The sequence below is a fragment of the Antrostomus carolinensis genome, unplaced genomic scaffold (genome assembly GCF_000700745.2).
Source record: "Antrostomus carolinensis isolate BGI_N321 unplaced genomic scaffold, ASM70074v2 scaffold51765, whole genome shotgun sequence".
Lineage (NCBI taxonomy): Eukaryota > Metazoa > Chordata > Aves > Caprimulgiformes > Caprimulgidae > Antrostomus > Antrostomus carolinensis.
The window spans coordinates 1-19,290 of record NW_010319414.1 but is presented as its reverse complement, the minus strand read 5'-3'; the positions used below and the strand labels follow the sequence as shown (position 1 = coordinate 19,290).

At 43.1% G+C, this 19,290-nt stretch overlaps 1 protein-coding gene across 1 annotated transcript; it reads right to left on the bottom strand.

Annotated features, from left to right (window-relative positions):
• Positions 1–4,759: 4,759 nt before the first annotated feature.
• OPTN (optineurin) lies at positions 4,760–18,721 on the bottom strand (the record flags this gene model as incomplete). The annotated part of the gene is made up of 10 exons (XM_010169225.1): positions 4,760–5,729; positions 5,973–6,052; positions 7,001–7,131; positions 7,830–7,988; positions 8,650–8,743; positions 10,286–10,435; positions 11,112–11,227; positions 15,211–15,295; positions 16,417–16,551; positions 18,648–18,721. Coding segments are annotated over 10 exons (1,146 nt in total), but the record flags the coding sequence as incomplete, so codon positions are not given.
• Positions 18,722–19,290: the final 569 nt, after the last annotated feature.

Genomic DNA, 19,290 nt, shown 5'->3' with positions numbered 1-19,290 from the left:
GAGATGGCGGCCAAGGCGTGAGCTGCTGTGCTGGGTGAGGTCGCTGTGTGAGGGTGACGGCGTCATGTCCTTGTTATTCGCCGCAGTGGAGCTGTGTGAGGTGTCATGGCCTGCTCTCTGGGGTAGCCCCGTGGCATGAGGCCCCTGTCCCCACCGTGCCCGCCCGTGGCTCTGGGTGAGGGCGCTTCGGCTGTGAGGGGCTGCCCGTGTCAGGTCGGGGAGGCCTCCAGCAGTGCTTACACCAGGGGCCACAGTCGTCTGGGTAACCTAAATAACCTCAGCACTTGTGTTAAACCAGCAAATTCAAAGCCAGGTGTTGCCGTGGGCAATTGACAGGATTTTGCAGTCCAGTTCAGTATTTCTTTGGTACAATCAGCTATGGTTCTGTGAGAAATAACACTGCTGAATTATGTACAAGTTCATTGCTCCAGATCCTTTCCCCTCACGTCAATTGTATGCAGAAATCACCTCGAAATTGCCCCCAAAACACAAGGGTTTGAGCTCAGATCACAAGACTTCAGTGCTAAATCTACCCTGCAAGATGATACAGAAAGAAAAAGAGAATGTCTCTGGTATTGAAAGGACAGCGGTACCAGGTTAGGAAAGATAAATTATGGACAGAAATTCTGTGGTAGCTGAAGGAATCAAGAAGACGTTCCAGCAGATGGCAGGAAAAACCTGAAGGAGAGAAGGAAATGCTTCAAACACTCTGCTGAAGAGTTGTCAATGAAGCTGTCCCACATGGGTCATCTTGGACTCTCTTGGTTTTGGGTTTTCTCATGAAAAACACATGCCTGGCTCAGGCACGCTGGGCTAACTTGTTCTGGATGCATCCGCCTGCGTGGTGCTTGTGCAAAGGTGTGTCAGGAGGAAGGAGTAATGCCAGGAGCTGGGGAGGAGCGTGTGGGTGCTGAGGGCCTGAGCGGGCTCCTCTGTACTGCTGTTCATCCACATGGTGCTGGGGAAACACCTTGTGCCCCATCTTGGCATGGGTGCAAATCTGAGGACAGGCATTGTAACATTGTGGTTTTCATATTTTCCCCTCTCTCTGGCTGCTAATTGCCAGTGTGATCCAGACTAATCACAGAGCATCACCAAGTCCCCCTACTCTCCATCTAACTGAGGTCTGCAAATCCAGAGACACCTTCCTGCTCACAAATCTCAAGCCCACCCCACAGGACTGTTCGGGCCCTTTACCAGTCTGGATTTTAAATGTGAACTGGAATGAAACACTTCTGGCTCCTGTTCCACATCAAGTCAAGGTACTGGTGGCAGAGCACGCTGCTACACCAAGAATGTCCTTTGTTAAAAACAGAGATATGCTTACAAATAGTATTTCATGGACATGTAGCATCCAGTCACTTTAAAAGACAAATATATTTTATCTTTTATTTAAGGGAAAACAAAGGAGATGTACTCTTAAACCTCTAATGAGCACCTGCTGGCTCTGGGCACCTGTCAAGACAGCACATCTTCCCTCTGGACTGCAGATAATGGTGACAACAGATAAATAATCCTCCCTGTTGTATGAGCAGGTTTCAGGGTATTGTGGTTTTATTCTTTGCAGTTCCTTGTCCCTATTGATTTGCACTATTAGATTCAGTATCTCTCTATGAAGACCTACTTCAGCTAATGCCCATGTCTTCCTGTTGGTATTCCTGTGTGAAGATCCCTTCTGTTTCTGAAGCCTCTTAAAATGATTAATTTTGACTTGACAGATGCATAAGTAATTCTTCCTTTGGCCTTTCACATTGATTTTCTGTGTTTTCATTAAGGTTAATGCTCCTCAGATGAAATCAGCTCTATTATCATTCTATTAATTTGATTTTAGCCTAGTAGCATTTCCATCAGATTTTGATCACTGCAGAATCCATAACTATCACAAAGCTCCTGTAATAAAATTGGATTCAGGGAAAAAAAGCCCATAAATTCTACTGTTGCAAGGAACCAATTAAAAGACCATAAGAGATTGCATCTGCTGGGAGTGCTTGTAATTGATGAAGGTGGTTGCAACCAAGGTGATGAATACCTCTTCACAACAGATTTCAGTCAGCTCTTATATTACCTGAAATTATGGATGAAGCTGTGTGAGAACATGAGCTATAGCTAACAGAAAACAAGAATCCAGAGTCTACAAGAGATAATTAGAACAACAGCGACAACCAGCAAAATGAAAGCAACTCCTCACTTTAATTACAAGGGCTAAAAAGGGATTATTTCTCTTGGTATTGGTAGCTGAGAATTCACTGACAGCATGACATGAAAAATACTCTGAAGGAATATTTTCTTTGACCCAAGAAATATCTGCAGGTATTTTTCTTGTGTCTGTTTTAAGAATATTCATCTGCTGAGAGTGAAACATAAATCTTACACTACTGAGGCCTTTGTTTTGAATTAATTAGCTCTAGAGAGGTTTCTATTCCAGTTTTGAAGCAAAATATTGAGTAAAATATTGAGTCACCAAACTTTTTATTTCTAATTCCACTATTGATCTGTTCAGTGTGTTTTCTCCTCTGTGATTTGGATCTTAATCCACAGGACAATTTGGAGAAGCATTTATTTATGGAAGTAGGTTGACAGGAGCATTTGTCATGTGCGAGTACAAAATACCTGCTATAACTGCACATTCAGTTGTGGCATCCAGCATCCCTGAGGCTTTCTCCTATAGAGTTGTTCCATTCTCCTTAGCTCAACATCACAAGATGACATAAATTATATGTATATTAATTCTACTGCACAAGCATCTCTGTCTCAAAGGTGGTACCATGTTTTTAATGTGGGTCTGAACATCAGAATACAGAAACATGCTGATTAGCCACGTGTGACCTGATTTTTACCTTCATTTGGAAGAAAAGCATTTCAGCCTCTGTACCTGAAAAACTGTTCTGCTCCTCATCAGCCATCGCTGACAGACAGCAGTAACGCTTGGACTCTACCATGGCTTGACTTTTCTGCCTTGAGAATGGTCTGCATCACCTTGTCTGAAGCTGAAGGCCCAGTGGACTTTTCCTCTTGTGCTAGAACAGCCCTCCACAAAACAGAACCCCTCTTTGAGGTGCACGAGTATGCCTTCTCCTCACCAGTCAAAGCACTGAGATGGGACCCAGCTCTGAAGAGGAGGACTTGGGAGTGGTGGTGAATGAGAAGCTGAACGTGAGCTGGCAATGTGCACTTGCAGCCCCATAGGCCAATAACTGTATCCTGGGCTGCATCAAGAGAAGCGTGTCCAGCAGGTCGAGGGAGGGGATTCTGCCCCTCTACTTCGCTCTCCTAAGGAACCACCTGGAGGACTGTGTCCAGTTCTGGGAATCCCAACACAAGAGAGACCTGGAGCAGCTAGAACAAGTCCAGAGGAGGCCACCAGGATGATCCCAGGGCTGGAGCACCACTCCTATGAGGACAGGCTGAGAGAGTTGGGGCTGTTCAGCCTGGAGAAGGCTCCGGGGAGATCTTATAGCGGCCTCCCAGTACCTGAAGGGGCTACAAGAAAGCTGGGGAGGGACATTTCCTTATGTCAGGCAGTTAGTGACAGAACAAGGGGAAATGGGTTTAAGCTGAAAGAGGGCAGGTTTAGATGAGATATTAGGAAGAAGTTCTTCACTGTGAGGGTGGTCAGACACTGGAACATGTTGCCCAAGGAAGTTGTGGATGCTCCTCCCTGGAAGTGTTTAAGGCCAGGCTGGATGAGGCTTTGAGCAACCTGGTCTAGTGGAAGGTGTCCCTGCTGATGGCAGGGGCGTTGGAACTGGATGATCTTTAAGGTCCCCTCCAACCCAAACCATTCTGTGATTCTATGATCTTCTCACAGACCCCATGAGTGCACTGGGGAGAGGACAAAAGCAGTGACAAAAATGGATGCTTCTTTTGGTTAATCTCTCTTAAAATTGGAATCCAGTGTTTCTGGAAGTGAAACCCCTCCCTGAAATAAGTCCACAGTAAAGGCCACAGACCAGTTGCTGTTGGCCATAGAGCAGTCTCCTATGTTTTACAGCCACGACACAGCTCGTAAGCCACATCATGGGAGGGTGAGCACATGGCTCCTTGGCACGTGCAGCACTCCAGTGAGGGTGTCAGGCGTGTGAGGAGACGTCTTTGAACACTGGGTCTTACCTCCCTGGTGCAGTGCTTGTGGGAAAGGGACTGTCCTTTTGTAGCTCAGCAGTGACAATGGCTTTCACCATTTCTGAGGTACATGGAAACCGAGAAACCCCAGCTTTTAGGACTAACGCCAGTGTTAATTGTAGTCAGATCTTAATTCATCCTGACATTTAAGACCTTTCAGAATATATTTGGACTGAATTGTATTATGCAATTATCTGCATAACAGGTATGCAAGTAGCTCTACTTTTTAAATGAAAAAAAAAATACTGTGTTGATGGAATTTGTTAAGTCCTGAACTCACCTTACTCTGTCCCACCTGCCTTTGGCCCTCACCTGATTTACTAAATCTGATGTTATTTCCCATAACTCCTGCAATGGGACACAGTAAATACTGTCATCGTAGCTGTCAGTTCTCTGTTCAGAAATTCCCACTTGAAGCCTGCCTGGTGAATAATTAATATTACAACGGTCTTTTACCCTGATTTACTATGCTCTGAGTAGAATTCATGTATCTTTTATTAAATAAACTTTTTTTTTTACGATTAGACCAATGCTGAAAAGGTAGTATTTTGATTATAATGTGCAATAGTAACAGTTTATGACAACAAGGTATTTGCAATCCTGTTTCAGCCTCCAAAGTAGTCACAGGCATAGATCATTTTATACTTGCAATAGATTTATTTTGAGATGTGAAAATCCATTATACTCTTCTCTTTAAATTAGGTTACATCCATCTCAGCTCTTTCTAGCACAATACTGTACAGGTTCAAACGAATTTATTATAATAAAGAAGAATCAACACAACACCTTAAAAATTAACAGTTCTATAAAACCAAGTGACTTAGGTACACCAGGAGCTACATGTATCAGACCTAAATGATCTGTTTGGAACCGTACCCACATCTGGCTAAAGCGAGAAGTTACATAAGCCATCAAAAATTTAACATCAGATTAGTATGGTCACAAGGGCAGCAATAAACCTGCCATCTGGAGAAAGAGCAGGGTTCATTTCAAATGCCTGATGAATACAGCACTACTCTATTTTGCTGGAAGCTTCTCAAACAGCTTTTTTAATGTATTAGTTTCCTGATATATAGTATATGAGAGATTAAGTATTTACAGGCTCACAGTACTTTAACTGATCGGCATATATCCCATCTCTCTTCGGACTTCAGTGACTCAGCCCCATTCTGCAGGCTAGCCGTGAGACCAGAGCACATCAGGGGAATGTTCCTTAAGGATTTCATAGCAGCAGACACACTGGGGGTTCTCTAACACATCCATATTGTTAACCTGTAAAAATTATTTTCCTACAGCAGATTAAAACAAGATTAGTGAGAACAGGGCAAGGTAGGAGTTTTTACCCTTTCCCCATTGAATTAATAAGAACAACCCTGAAAACCTCCTTTATGGGGTGTAGAAGTTGAGCATTATTCAAGCAGGAAGAAAAAAAATAATAAATGTGTTTGGCAGGTGAAATTCCAGAGGATGAGGAACCAGAGGTCATCAGTTAATGCAGTCCATAACGTGAATCTGCAGCGTGTCTAAATCAGGCAGAATTTCTTCACATTTGGGACATGAGTACATTGAGATGTTCCGCTGCTCTGGCCAGTCTTGACTACCAGTTCCTGCAAGCAGAGAAGATAAATGATTACCTCATATTTTACTTGATTCTTCCACTCTTTTTGTTGAGCGGTTGAAAGAGGATTGGTGGCTTGCTCCTAACAGCCAGAGAGTCACACCCTCTGCAGCTACCCAGTTGCCAGAACAGCCACAGGGAAGCTGGGGAGCTGCTTGCAGCCAAGCAAAGCTGTTTTATACTGAACACAGCAGAGCCTGGCCCCGTGAGCTGGAGAGGTTCCTTACAGTACCTCTTTGGACAAGGCGAGGCGAGTGTTCCCGATCTGGTACCCTGGCTCCGTGGCGACTCTGCATCTCCGCCAAAGAGTTTCTGCAGAAAATAAGTAAGTCAGGGGCTCTGAAAAAAGGTTAATCAAAAGGTATCTTCCCTTTTTCTCCAGAAAAGGTAAGAGGATTCAAAATAAATAAAAGGATTTCCAAGTAAATCATGCCAACTGGTCATGCATTTAGTTTACAACTGCTGCTCAGAAACAGGACCTGGAAATGCTGCTGCTTTGTGAGACAGTGCCAGGGTCCTGCTTTTTTTTCAGTGTCATACAACTGACAGCAGCAGGATTTGGGCAGCTACACACCTAGGGACCTGGGGCACGCTCCTCTGGAAAACTCCAAGGACTCTCAGCTATTCAGGGCAAACTGCAAATTTGATTAAAGGAGAAAAGCAAGTTATACCAGGAAAAGGGTTCAGTGTACAGTTAACATGAAATGCAGCTTGATTCTTCAAATTCTAGGCATTCTTCTTGTACCTCTGGCTTCCACAAGATGAGTGGAGGACACATGGTTAATATTTCTTTTTTCTCTTTTACAGCTGAGAGTGCTAAAATGGTGCAATTCCAGGGTATCACAGTCCTTACAACTACGGGTACTCACTTACCAGTACCACCTGGAGAAGCAGCAGATATCCCTGGCACATGTGCAGCAAGCTTAGCTGCAGATTCACCACTAAAATTGAGGCTAGAACCCAAAGAAACTAAAATGAATCAGCAGGGAGAATTCACCAAGTATGAATCATCCAAAGTGAAATCTTGCTAAGGCACCCAAGTAAGAACTAACACCTTACAGAGATTCTATTGCAAAATCCAAATGAGAAGTCAGCCAACTACTTTTTTTTTCCTCTTTTAAAATTCTATTTAACCATGAAATAAATGTCTGCAAAGTTGTTTGCCCTTCTACTGAGATGCTAACAAGACAACGTTGGTCAACTCCAGCACACAGGGTAATGAGACAGTCCAAAGGCAGCTCAGCCAAAGTCTGTTCTCACCGGCCAAGATCTTCAAGGTTCTGCTGCTCTTTTAGCAGGTATGCCAGCTGGACGGCCAACTGCTCCTTCTCCTCATGGATCTTCTCTCTCGCTGCCCTCTCAGCATGGAAATCAGAGCAATAAACCTCCATCTGATCAGAGAAATGGAATCATGCTGAGAATTTGTAACTCAGACCGAACCATAATCATATATTATATGCCAAAACAGCCAATCTGTATCATAGCCTGCATCTGCTTAACACATTCCCACAGCACCTACACGCCGTAAAGTGAAGACCTGCACTACTTGCAAAGTGAAGATGACTCGGTAGTTTCTGGATTCTTTGTAAGATACTTCAAGTGTCTTATCTGAGACAGTTTTATTGCCCTCTGCTCTACAGAAAAGAGGTACAGAGAAGCAGTGAGGAGGTGACCTGACTGATGACACAGACAAATCTGTGGCACAGACAGTGGAACCAAGCCAAGATGACAGTTCTGGGCCTTAAATGAGGCAGATCCTTTTTAGTTGCTGTTTACAAATACTGGTTTGAGTAAAATCATCCCTAAAACATAAGCAGTGATTCTTAAGACAGCAGTTTTAGATACACAAACACGTCTATTCCCAGTTTTTCTTGTTGTGACAGACTCCAGCATGCAGAGTTCCTCCTACAGAACCACAGGATATGGTGGTAAAGGCTCTGCAGGGATCTGCAAGGCAGACTCAGTAAGAATTTTGCTTTGGAATTGAGGAAGTGTATTCAGTATTCTAGAAGGAGCCATTAAATAGTTCCTTCTGGTTTCTGAACATTGGGTGGGGGAAACTAGCCCATTTCTGAAGAAGAGCAGATACCTGAGCACGGAGCACAGCCATGGTTTCAAGGTCCTCCTCTTGCTTAGCAATTATCTGCTTCATTTCATCTATCTGGAGCTGCTTGGCAGCAAGGGCTTGTTCTGCCAGCTCCACCTTTGCATTCAGTTGTTCGACCACAACTTTATCCACTCTGTCCAGCTGCAAGGAAGAACTCTGATTATGAGATGAACTCAGAACATGACACTGCTTAAAGTGAAAGTTTGCTGCTTACTCTTCCTGCCCTTGGAAAAGCTTCCAGTATTGATCATCAAAGGAACTTGGACTCAGACACCAGTGGTGATTGATATTTTAATTTAAAGATTAGTTTTGAGCTTTCAAACTTCACTGTATCAAGTTAAAAGAGAACTCCCTAACAGACACAGCAAAGGATGTTCTCCCATTTTCCAAAATTACACAGAAGAACCTGGCACTTCCATGGAGCCTCAGTTATGAGCAGGACCTCACTGTGTCAGCCATTCTACTTAAGATTACAAAAACATTTAGAGGTCTACCTTCCTGTATTTCCAAATCACGCTGCATGAACACCTATATGCCTTTGCATATCACTGATCTCTAAGGACTGGACTCCACTCTGCACTGCAGATTAGATCTTATCAAGAAAACACCATGAAAGTACTGGTGTATGGATTGAGTTTTCTATAACTGACAGTACAGGATCTGTGTTTATCAGAGCAGTGCTGCTATGTTGCATGCTATATTGTGTGGAAGGCATGACAGTTGTTTCCTGCCCTGGGTACATTCTCCCATCCCTTCCCGCTCCCCCCTTATTAATGATGATTTCTTCTTGTGATGAGTTTACCTCTTTTACTTTCATTTCCTCGATTGTTTTCCTTGCCTCAGAGAGTTCAGGAAGGAGTTTGTTGTACGTATCCTGCAAGCTACTATATTTTGCCCTGTTTATGACAAGGAAAGAGATGAAAGTTTCAAACACTTAAAAAAAATATCTGAAATCTAAATAATCTGACAGAAATTAGAAAAAAAACCCAACAAAACCCCCCAAACAACCACCACCAGCTCCTTGCAAATCAATCTGCATTTCTGATGAGAAAAAAAAATCATGGTCCATGTCTCAACATGTCTCTTCTCATGAGTTGTGTGCTGCTCTGTCCATGGACTGAGCCCCAACAAATGTCCTTACTGATTGTCTGCATTTCAGATTGAAGAATCCATCGCCCAATATTTTTAGATCAAGCTCAAAAATTATGTTCAAAGTGTAACATCTCTCTTAGGAAGATATCCAAGTCTTGACTCAGACTTCAAGTGAAGAATTCATCAGATAGAACCAGACACTGACTCCAGAGATAATAAGCAGCTTCTCCAGCAGCTGAAGACAGGTCCTTCAGGCAGTTCAGCCTCTCTGTACAGCCTGGACTGACATTTTCACACTCCTCACATGGATTGCACACGAAAGGGAGCAGGAAACCAGAGCAAACAGCGAGTCTCTACTTCATCTTCACTGCATACTTACCTCTTCTAGTTGCAAATGTATTGTATGGACCACAGACCTCTTCTTTAATGTCACTTTCCCATCACTGTCACCACCTGACTAGTGCCTACCCTCCCAGATGTGTCTGCATTTACCCCTGCTAGTCAGCGAGATGGCCACTGTCACTTTTCTGCTTCCTCTGCTTTTATATTATATCTGACCCTATTCCACCTTTGACTTTGTGACAAAAGACACATCAGATAGAATCATAGAATGGTTTGGATTGGAAGGGACCTTAAAGATCATCCAGTTCCAACCCCCCTGCCAGCAGCAGGGACACCTTCCACTAGACCAGGTTGCTCAAAGCCTCATCCAGCCTGGCCTTGAACACTTCCAGGGAGGAGCATCCACAACTTCCTTGGGCAACCTGTTCCAGTGTCTCACCACCCTCACAGTGAAGAACTTCCTAATATCTCATCTAAACCTCCCCTCTTTCAGCTTAAACCCATTTCCCCTTGTTTTGTCACTAACTGCCCTTATGAAAAGTCCTTCCCCAGCTTTCTTGTAGCCCCTTCAGGTACTGGGAGGCCGCTATAAGATCTCCCTGAAGCCTTCTCTTCTCCAGGCTGAACAGCCCCAACTCTCTCAGCCTGTCCTCATAGGAGAGGTGCTCCAGCCCTGGGATCATCCTGGTGGCCTCCTCTGGACTTGTTCTAGCTGCTCCAGGTCTCTCTTGTGATGATCTTACCCCTCAATTTTTCTTAAGTGAGAGGCTCACTAGACAAAAGGATACAGTTTGCACCTGAGTGAAGACTCCAGATTCAAAGTGACAGAAACGCTGAGGTGAATGCAGGTTTCTAGTTCAGACACTACAAACACATCGTGGTTTCAAAGGGTGCAGAACACAAAGCCAGTATCTCAGATTCAATTCCCCTTTGGCCAAGTTCCCTCGGATTTCCCTTCCTCACTGACAATACCTCCCCTGAAATACAAACCAAGGGATACTCACCTTTCTTCATGTGTCTTGGCTTGTTCCAGCTTGACCTCTGCCTGCATGCTCTCCACCTGAAGCTCCAGCTTCTTGACAGTGTATATTAGCTGCTGCTTCTCCTCCAATTCTGATGCAGCAGCTGAGCTTTTTCTTTCCAGTACTTGGCACCTGATAGAACAAGGAAAAAAGGCTGATGTCTCCTGTTCACCTTTTCCTGATGCATTTGCACACTAGGCATGTTACAAAAAGAATCTTTGTGTGGTTCACTTTCAAAGGCTTATTTTAATGAAGAACAAAGAAAGACAAAAATGAACGTATACACAACCATCAGAAAACAAAGCTACTGAAACCAACACTTACTTTTTTAATATTATGAATCTCAAAAAACTGCAATTTGACAGAAAACTAAGCCACTAAAGTCAGGCTCTTGTAACCACTTTTTATAATCTGTGTGATTGGTCTTCAAAAGCACAGACAGTTCATGTGAAGTGGGTCATAACTAGGTCCCTTAGCTTCTCTCCCTAAGACTAGAACAGGGATTGATTATGTGAAGCAGAAAACAGGAAAATTTGCTTTTACATCAGGAAGGGTTAAAAGCCAAATCTTAAAATTCAAGGCACTGGGGTTCTATTTGTAGAACTAGGTTGGCAGCTCAGATTTTCTGACCATTACTGTATTTCTGTACTTTCACCTCCACTTACAAAGAAGGAGGAATGTTTTACAGCATTTCTATGAAACAGGTATTTAAGTGGATCTTTGTAGAGCGTGAGTTTCCCAAGGTGGGAGCTGTCAAACAAATATCTACTGGGTGTCACAGCAGAACTTATGCTCTTCTGAACCTTACTTTTCTTGAAGCTTCTTCTGAATCAATTCTGCTTCTTTTAACTTCTCATGGGCTTCCTGAAGCTCTTTAAACAGAGCACAAACTTGCAAATTCAGGGTTTCTACTTCACTGCCAACCTTTTAAGAGAAAAAAAAAATAAGGAAAATTACATATGGACAATTCAAGATAGAAAAGTTGCAGGCTAATTAGGAGATCTAACCAGGAAGTATAATTCTTTCTCTAGAGAAAACAATTTAAGTCAGGATGAAGCACTGCACTCTGTACTCAATAGTAAGGCCCCATCCACAAGGCTTCACAATTACCAGTTATTCCTAAATACAGCAGAACCCCATTTTGACTTAACATTTTCATAAAATCCAAGTGACTCAAAGACAATACTTTGAGTGAGAAAATATTACAGATTTTCCAACATTAGCTAGAACACACCTCATGCAGATGGGAAACACATCTACATTGTCTTTCTCAGAATTCACAATTTAAAACACACATGACCAAAGCAGGCAGACTTAGTGAGTACTGCCACTCCTCTAAGAATTAGTTATAGTCTGACAAAGAAACTTAAACAAATGATCTATCCCTTAGGCTGGCTTCCAGTTTGCAAGCATCAGTGAGCTCTTTCAAAAGAGGTGTGACAGCAGCTGTACAACGGAAGCAGCAGTCTGGAAGTAGAGAAGGCAGACTAAAACCTTTATAGACTTTCTCCTCCCAGTTACATCCTGCACTGGTGTTACCCTGTCATTCTAGTTTCCTCCATTCTTGTTTTGGGCAGAAAGCAGAGAACACAGAACTGTTATTTATTTTGATTACACATGAAACCCCTCCAGCCAACTGGCACTCTCACTGCTTGTATCAGTCTCTCCCACACCGCACACATAAGTACCACAGGTCTGGAAGACTCCAGTTCTTGACTTTTTGAAAGAGAAAATACAACTCCAAATGGCAATTCCATCACCACACATTCATGAATCAACTTTGCAAACCAAGAAGATGGTTTCTAGTAAAACTGTAATCAGTTTTGTTATGAGTTTCTGGCCCTTTCATTTGGCCTTCAGACCACAGGAATATCACTGAGGGATCCTAAAGACAGGCAAAAAACAAGAGGAGGGAAGAAACCATAGTTGGGTTCTTCTCCAACCTGAGACACAAAGGACAGCTCTGAGTTTCAATTCTTAAAAGATATCCCCACACTGTAGAAGACATGAAACCTTTGACTCCTGCTGGTTTGTAGTCTCTGGAGGTACATCCCAGAGCTTTCCTAAAGAAACATCTGAATCTCATCATCACGCTAACATCAATTTAATTGTCCCTAGTACTGTCATTTTCATTGATAATGTCTTATCAAAAGCATGTAAAGTCTCCAGTCCAGCTTGGGAATGAGCTGGGTGGCTGTGGCTAAAATGACAGCAGGTGTATCAGGAGCATGCTGCTGTCCTACTTCCGTGAAGAAAAGCTACAGTTAGAAAAAAGGGGAAGTCCACTGCTTCACCGGGCAACTGAAGCAACAGAAGTTCATAGAATCATAGAATGGTTTGGGTTGGAAGGGACCTTAAAGATCATCCAGTTCCAACCCCCCTGCCATCAGCAGGGACACCTTCCACTAGATCAGGTTGCTTAAAGCCTCATCCAGCCTGGTCTTAAACACTTCCAGGGAGGAGCATCCACAACTTCCTTGGGCAACCTGTTCCAGTGTCTCACCACCCTCACAGTGAAGAACTTCTTCCTAATATCTCATCTAAACCTCCCCTCTTTCAGCTTAAACCCATTTCCCCTTGTCTTGTCATTAGTTGCCCTTATGAAAAGTCCCTCCCCAGCTTTCTTGTAGGTCCCTTCAGGTACTGGGAGGCCATTATAAGATCTCCCCGGAGCCTTCTCTTTTCCAGGCTGAACAGCCCCAACTCTTTCAGCCTGTCGACTGTGTTATCCATGATGACCTGTGAACACTTCCAGCTTTCACCTCAGAGCAGAAGTGTGGAACACAACTGGTGTGACTGAGAGGCAGACAGCACACAATTGTCTACTGACAGATGTTGCTGAGGACACCCTCCACAAGCTGCCCAAGCTAAGAGAATTCACCACTTGTACCAAGCGAAAGGGACTGGGTATAATGGTGTAAGCACTCACAAAGCACATTGCACTACGCCTTTTCTATCTCAGAAGCAAGAAGAGATCATTTTTCTCTGGAGACATTCAAGACCCGCCTGGACGCCTTCCTGTGTGATCTCATTTAGGTTCCTGCTCTGGCAGGGGGATTGGACTAGATGATCTTTCGAGGTCCCTTCCAATCCCTGACATTCTGTGGTTCTGTGTGTGTGATTCTACCATCATAGCTGCAAAACAAGCCCCACAAAATTATTTTATGCAGCAATCCAGCTAATCCAACCACACTCACAGATGAAAGCACTGATTCTTGTAAAGTGATGCCAGTTCAATTTGCAGAAAATTAGACATCAGTAGAAACTGTGTCAACAAATGAAAACATGTATCACTGGCAAGAGTAACTTCTAATACAGCTAGACTGTGAATTCTTGGTCCCTGGTGAAAGCCATCACAATTCAATATATTTTACTTAATTGGAACACAATCAATCCATGATTCTAGAAAGCAAGTCTGGCAGCCTCACTGAAAGAAAAGGCTAACCTGACTCAAAAAATCCCATCACACTGTACAGACAGTCTCTCCCCAACACTCATTTCTTAGCTGGCCAGGGAAAGGAGCAACACCTATATCGAAGCTTCCTAGATTGCTGCTTCTGGGAAGCTTGCAAGCTGCCTCCCAAGGAAGGCAGAACAGTAACTGCAGTGGTGCTTTGAGATGACTCATCTCAGGAGACCTGGCTGAGGTTAGCCTCCAGCTGCTGTTTGGCAGAGGATGTGCTCCAGCCTCTTCCAGCCACTCCTCGCTCTCCAAACAGAGCCAAAGCAGGTTTGAAAAACTCTTCCTTCTCTCCTAGGATGTCTTCAAATGCAGAGCCCTCAAATGGTCCACGCTGAACCCCCACATTGTTTCATACATGATCTACATTTTGCAATAGTGGGAGATTGTTGCCCTCTGAAGAAACCAAAGAGCACAGAAATGGAAATGACTGCCATCAGCATGTAACTACACTAACGTCAGTATCGCTGTGATAAGCCAGATGAGGAGCATCTGGCTTAAGCTGTAACTCAGGCAAAGTTGAGATAAAAGTACTGGGAAGAATTAACTGAGACATCATCTGCTTTCCTTAGAAAGGACATCTCTTGGCCTGACCACAAACTGGTCTTGTTTAGCTAAGCCAGCCCTGCCCTAAAATACTTGTCCCAGCCTTCAGAAGAGCACATGTCTCCAGCAGATCCCAGACAGCTAGCAGGTATTTGGTAGCCCCACACAGCACCTCAGATAACCCACACTGCCTCACATACAGGCGTTCTTTGCTGCCTGTATTATGCAGTTGCACTGAACCTGAATGGATCTCCACTGCTATGGGAGCTCACACGCTTACCTCACATAGAAACACCTACAATGATAGGCACATTAATTTAGGTGTCTGAATCAGGAGCTGAATCCCAACCCCAACATCCATTCAAATCCTTAGTTGAAAACAAAAGGACTGAGTTTGCCTGGAACAGTGTCTCCATCCAAGATGGTTTTGCCCCACCACCACTGTAATACATCTTACCAAAAACATGAAAAAAAACAAAACAACAAACCAGGTGCCACGAGCTCCACATTTAAAGTCTGTTTTACACTACACTGTCATTGGATTCTGATCCAAAAGATCACCTAGCCAGCACTGAGGCAATTAACCCAGTCTAGAAGACTTTCTGAAGCTAGAAATGACTGCAGCTCTCTCTGTTTAGTAGGCATGGCCAGGGCAATGAGGTATACCTGCAGTTATGCTATGCTTCCTTAATTCTTGACCACCAATCTCACCCATTTTTGGTGGCTGGTGTAATTTGGAGCCATCTCTAAGATATGGATTGGACAGCTCAAAATTCACTTCCATACCCTGTGCAGGATAATCTCCCCTTGCTCCCTGAGTGCAAGTGGAAAGTTGAGGTTGTTGGCCTCAACAAGTAAGCTGTATGTTGTTAAAATTCAGCTCAGGAGGACAGGTACTTACAGCCTCTGAACTCTCTTCTTCTTCCTGTTCAGTTTGTGTCCCACTCTCCAGGCAGTTGCTGGTTTCCTTCTCCAGCTTTGACAGTCTAGAAAACAGAAGGATCCAACAATAATGGATTTGGTCTACATTTAAAGTGAGATTGTGACTACTCAAAGATTTCATGCAAATGATGTACTCTCTTTTAACATCACAGCCACAAATGAGAGGCAGAGCTGAAAGCACAAACATGCAGGAAAGCCTGCACAATTATGGGAGCTCCTGAAGAACACAGGACACCCAGCATGTATGTTTAATTAAAATGGATGCGTAAGTCTGCAGGTATGGTGAAGGACAGTGACATTCAGTCCACAGTGATCAATCTTTGGTACAGGTCAAAACTGCTAACCCTCTGGAAATGCATCAGTCTTTTCCCTGAATCCAGTAATTAATGCTGCCTCTATTTTCCTTTAGTATTTTCAGAGGCTGAGATTTCTAAGAACCATTTGGCTATGGCTCATTACCTCTTCTAGGAAGACCACGTAGAAGCAATTACTATGACACTAACCTTTCATAACAGGTAATATCCAGGAAGTCTTACTCTGTCTCTGTAAAGTGGGGATTTGCAACAGCTCTTGCTTAGGCAGTTTTCCACACCTGACCAGTCATGCCCATTTCTAGCAATAACTGAACACAGACAGATCCTCACGCAGGTCTCGCTGAAAAAACTCTCTTAGACAAGTTTGTAATTCAACTTATTTTAGACATTTCTAAGGAGCTTTTCCAAGCTCACTCATTGCTAAAAGTAGCCTGCCAATATCACGAAGAGAACTGCTGTAATCCCTGTTCTATACATAGTGATTTGCTTAAGGCCCCAGATGCAAATGATTCACAAGTAACTATGGAGGAGTGAGTGGAGAGAACGTCCTCAACTAGTCATCATGTTCTGACATAACCTGGGGAAAAGTTCGAACACAAGAGGAAATGGGTAATTTGTCTTGATCTGTGGTGCCACAGGAAATAATAATAAAACATGGAAATTGTTTTGCCCACAGAAGAGAACCTGTGTTTAAAGATTATCACAAAAATAAGTTATTGCTACTGAGTGCTTGGGAAATCCATCCAGGTCACACTGATATTTCTGCTTGTCTCTGATCAGTCACAGACTTGGTAACTGCAGCAGCCCTGAAAGAGAACAGCTCCAAATGTTATAGTGCACCTACTTCATACCTCTCTTTGTGATCTTGAAGCTCCTTCTCAAGTTTTTCCCTCTTCTGAGTTTCATTTCTAAGGCAGCAGAGCAGCTGACTCACAGTTAGCTCCTCAGACTCCAAATTCTTCGATTCATCTGCAGTTTTGCTCCTGCTTCAAACCAAACCAGATGTAAACAACAACAGCTATGACTTTACAAGAGCACTCCCTTATCCCTAGTTCTGGGACCCAGTCTGAGAGGCCACTGTTTCACACAGTGCTGAAAAACAACCTCCTGAGCAAAGGGCTCGTTCTCAAGAATCAAGACCTGCCTACAAAGCCACTACCCACAGTCCCCAAGTGTGCAAATGCAGTCTTTGCTTTGTGCAATGCTCAGACAGTCCCTGTCAAGCTGGGGAAACAATTTTAGTAGTAAAGCAAGGAAAACAAAGGCAGTCAAGACAATACAAAACCCAGTGCATTTATTCTGACCTACTTTGCAGCCCCTTCTGCAAACTGGTGCTGTTTGTTCTCAATATAACTTCTTTTTTTTTTTTTTTCCAATGAAACATGCAACATTTCTTATCTGTCTCATTCCTTTCCAGGAAAAGGTGGCACGTTCCACTAAAAATTGTCATCAGAAATTGCTTTCCTTTTAGCAAAAAATCTCTTCAATACTTCACCTCCCTCATATTCTATAGCTCTTCTCAAAATCACATTATGCTACTGTAGAAGTTAACTAAAAACAGAACTATCTCAAAAGTAAGGTAAGTTAATTATCTGGTGATAAAATACTGTATTCCATTCCCTTCATTTTTATGTCCATCTAGACAGAAGGTCAAAAATCAGATCAGAAGCTCAGCTGTAAAACAGCATGTGTTTAAAACTCTGCTTTTGTAGTTCAGAACAGAAGGGAAAGCATAGTCCTCTATGTGCTCCTCAGAGCTAGAAATCTTTGGTGAGCAAAATTCAATACCCCAAAGACAGTGTTCAGCCAGGATATTTTAAGTAAATAACTTCTATCAGGGGATTTTTAGTGCACCGTTCTACTCTTACAGAAATAAACCCATCCTGAGTGGATCACATTTCTCTGAACCTGTTAACAGCACCAGTGTAAAGTTTCCATGCTGGACAAAGACACATGATGACACAGGAAATATCTGAAGAGGTACATATACACCCTGTTCTTGTAGATATGGCCCAGATACTCATCAAAAGATAAGCAATGCCACAGAAAATGTCTTCTCATAATCAGAGTGTTCTCCCAAGCCACTGCTAACGACAAGCTGATACTTGCAACCCAGTCTGTGGTCAGCAGCTCCCTCTGTTTCACCCACAACTGTAACTTCCCCCCCCACCTCCTTCCACTTCTTAACTATATGCTGAGGGACAAGTTTTCTATATCATGACATTAAAATGCTGTTCTTCCTTGCAGTGATGTCTGGAGTGACAGTGTTTTAAGGGAAAACCGTACATGGAGCACAGCTTTCTGGTCTGCTATGCCCTTAGCATTTTCTATATCCTTTCCTTCCAAAAGCAAAGGCCACAAAGTAAATAAGAGAGTTCAGTCACAACCATCCAGCTGCTAAATTGGGCAGTATCCGAAATGGAAAGTTTAATAGTATCAGCTGTCTATGTCCATGAGGAGTAAAGGTTCAGCTAGGGGCAAGAAAGTCCCTTGTGCCCTGGAGCTGGTGTAAAGATCAAATTTTGAGAAGTAACCTAAATAGAATGCTGGTATCTTAAGCCTAGTAACCTGAAAAATAAGGACTATGTCATTGTGCTGTCTGTCTACCCCATCACGTGTGTGGCTGCTATAAAGTGCATCAAACAGAACAGACAGGGTTCAGATCTGAAAGGCTACAAGATCTCTGATTCTTACCAACATCATTATAACAGGTAGAGGACAGATACTCTACATTAGATGGTCTTCAATGACTAGAAGGGAGGGAGTCCCTGCAGCCTCTATCTTTATCTTTTCTGTTTGGCCTCCCTTAAAGCCTGAAAAGTTGCCAAGTCAACATGCACGTGATACCTGGCCAACTGGCCAGAATATGCTCTCCCTCTTGTCAGCTAGTGGAAATGGGAAGGAAAAATGCCAGAGAGCTGAAGGTCTTTCTGACATGGTAGGAAGGTAGAGCTACTGCAATGAAGGGATGCAAGGCCACAGAAAAACACAGTTTTCTAGAGCATTCCTCACAGAAAAACGCTCCCTCACACTGAAAACAAAACACGTTGCAGAAGTCTGAATCACACAAGAACCTACGTACATGTAGAAAGCAACGTTACTGGCCATTTCACCACTGTTCTCTTGATGTTCCTTTGCAGTTCTATTTATTTCTTCCTAGGAAAGAAAAAAACACTATTAGCTTGGTATTTGGACTAGGCAGGACACAGTTTTATTTGCTTGAGTTAAAGAAGGAAGAAAAAATGAAAACTACTATCATGGCAATAAAAATAAATAAAACAAAAAACTCCTACAGATCAGTTTCATGTTTGGAAATTCTTAAGTTAAATACTTCACATGCCTTTCCCTGTATCTCTTCCAGACAGATCAGAGAAGAGGAACAACAATGAGATTTGGCCTTCTCCTTTCATCAGCAACTTCCATGGCCACTCCCCCCCATAAAGATGACTGAGCACTACACAGCAACAGCCAACTGCAGGTGACTTTAAATGTGAGCCTAAAACCCACTCTCCTGTCTCCCAAAAGAACCACTCTTCTTTCCCACTGCAAAACTCACTCTTTGATCTCTGTAGCCCAAAGGAGAATCTTTGTAGCAAAAAAAAAAAGGAGAATGTATCCTTGAAGGCTTCCTGCAGTCTGAAGTGTTTTTTTTTTACAACTCCAAACAAGTTTTAATTAAATCCTCCCAATTTCTTGTTGCATTTTGTGGTGGTTTGGGTGGATTC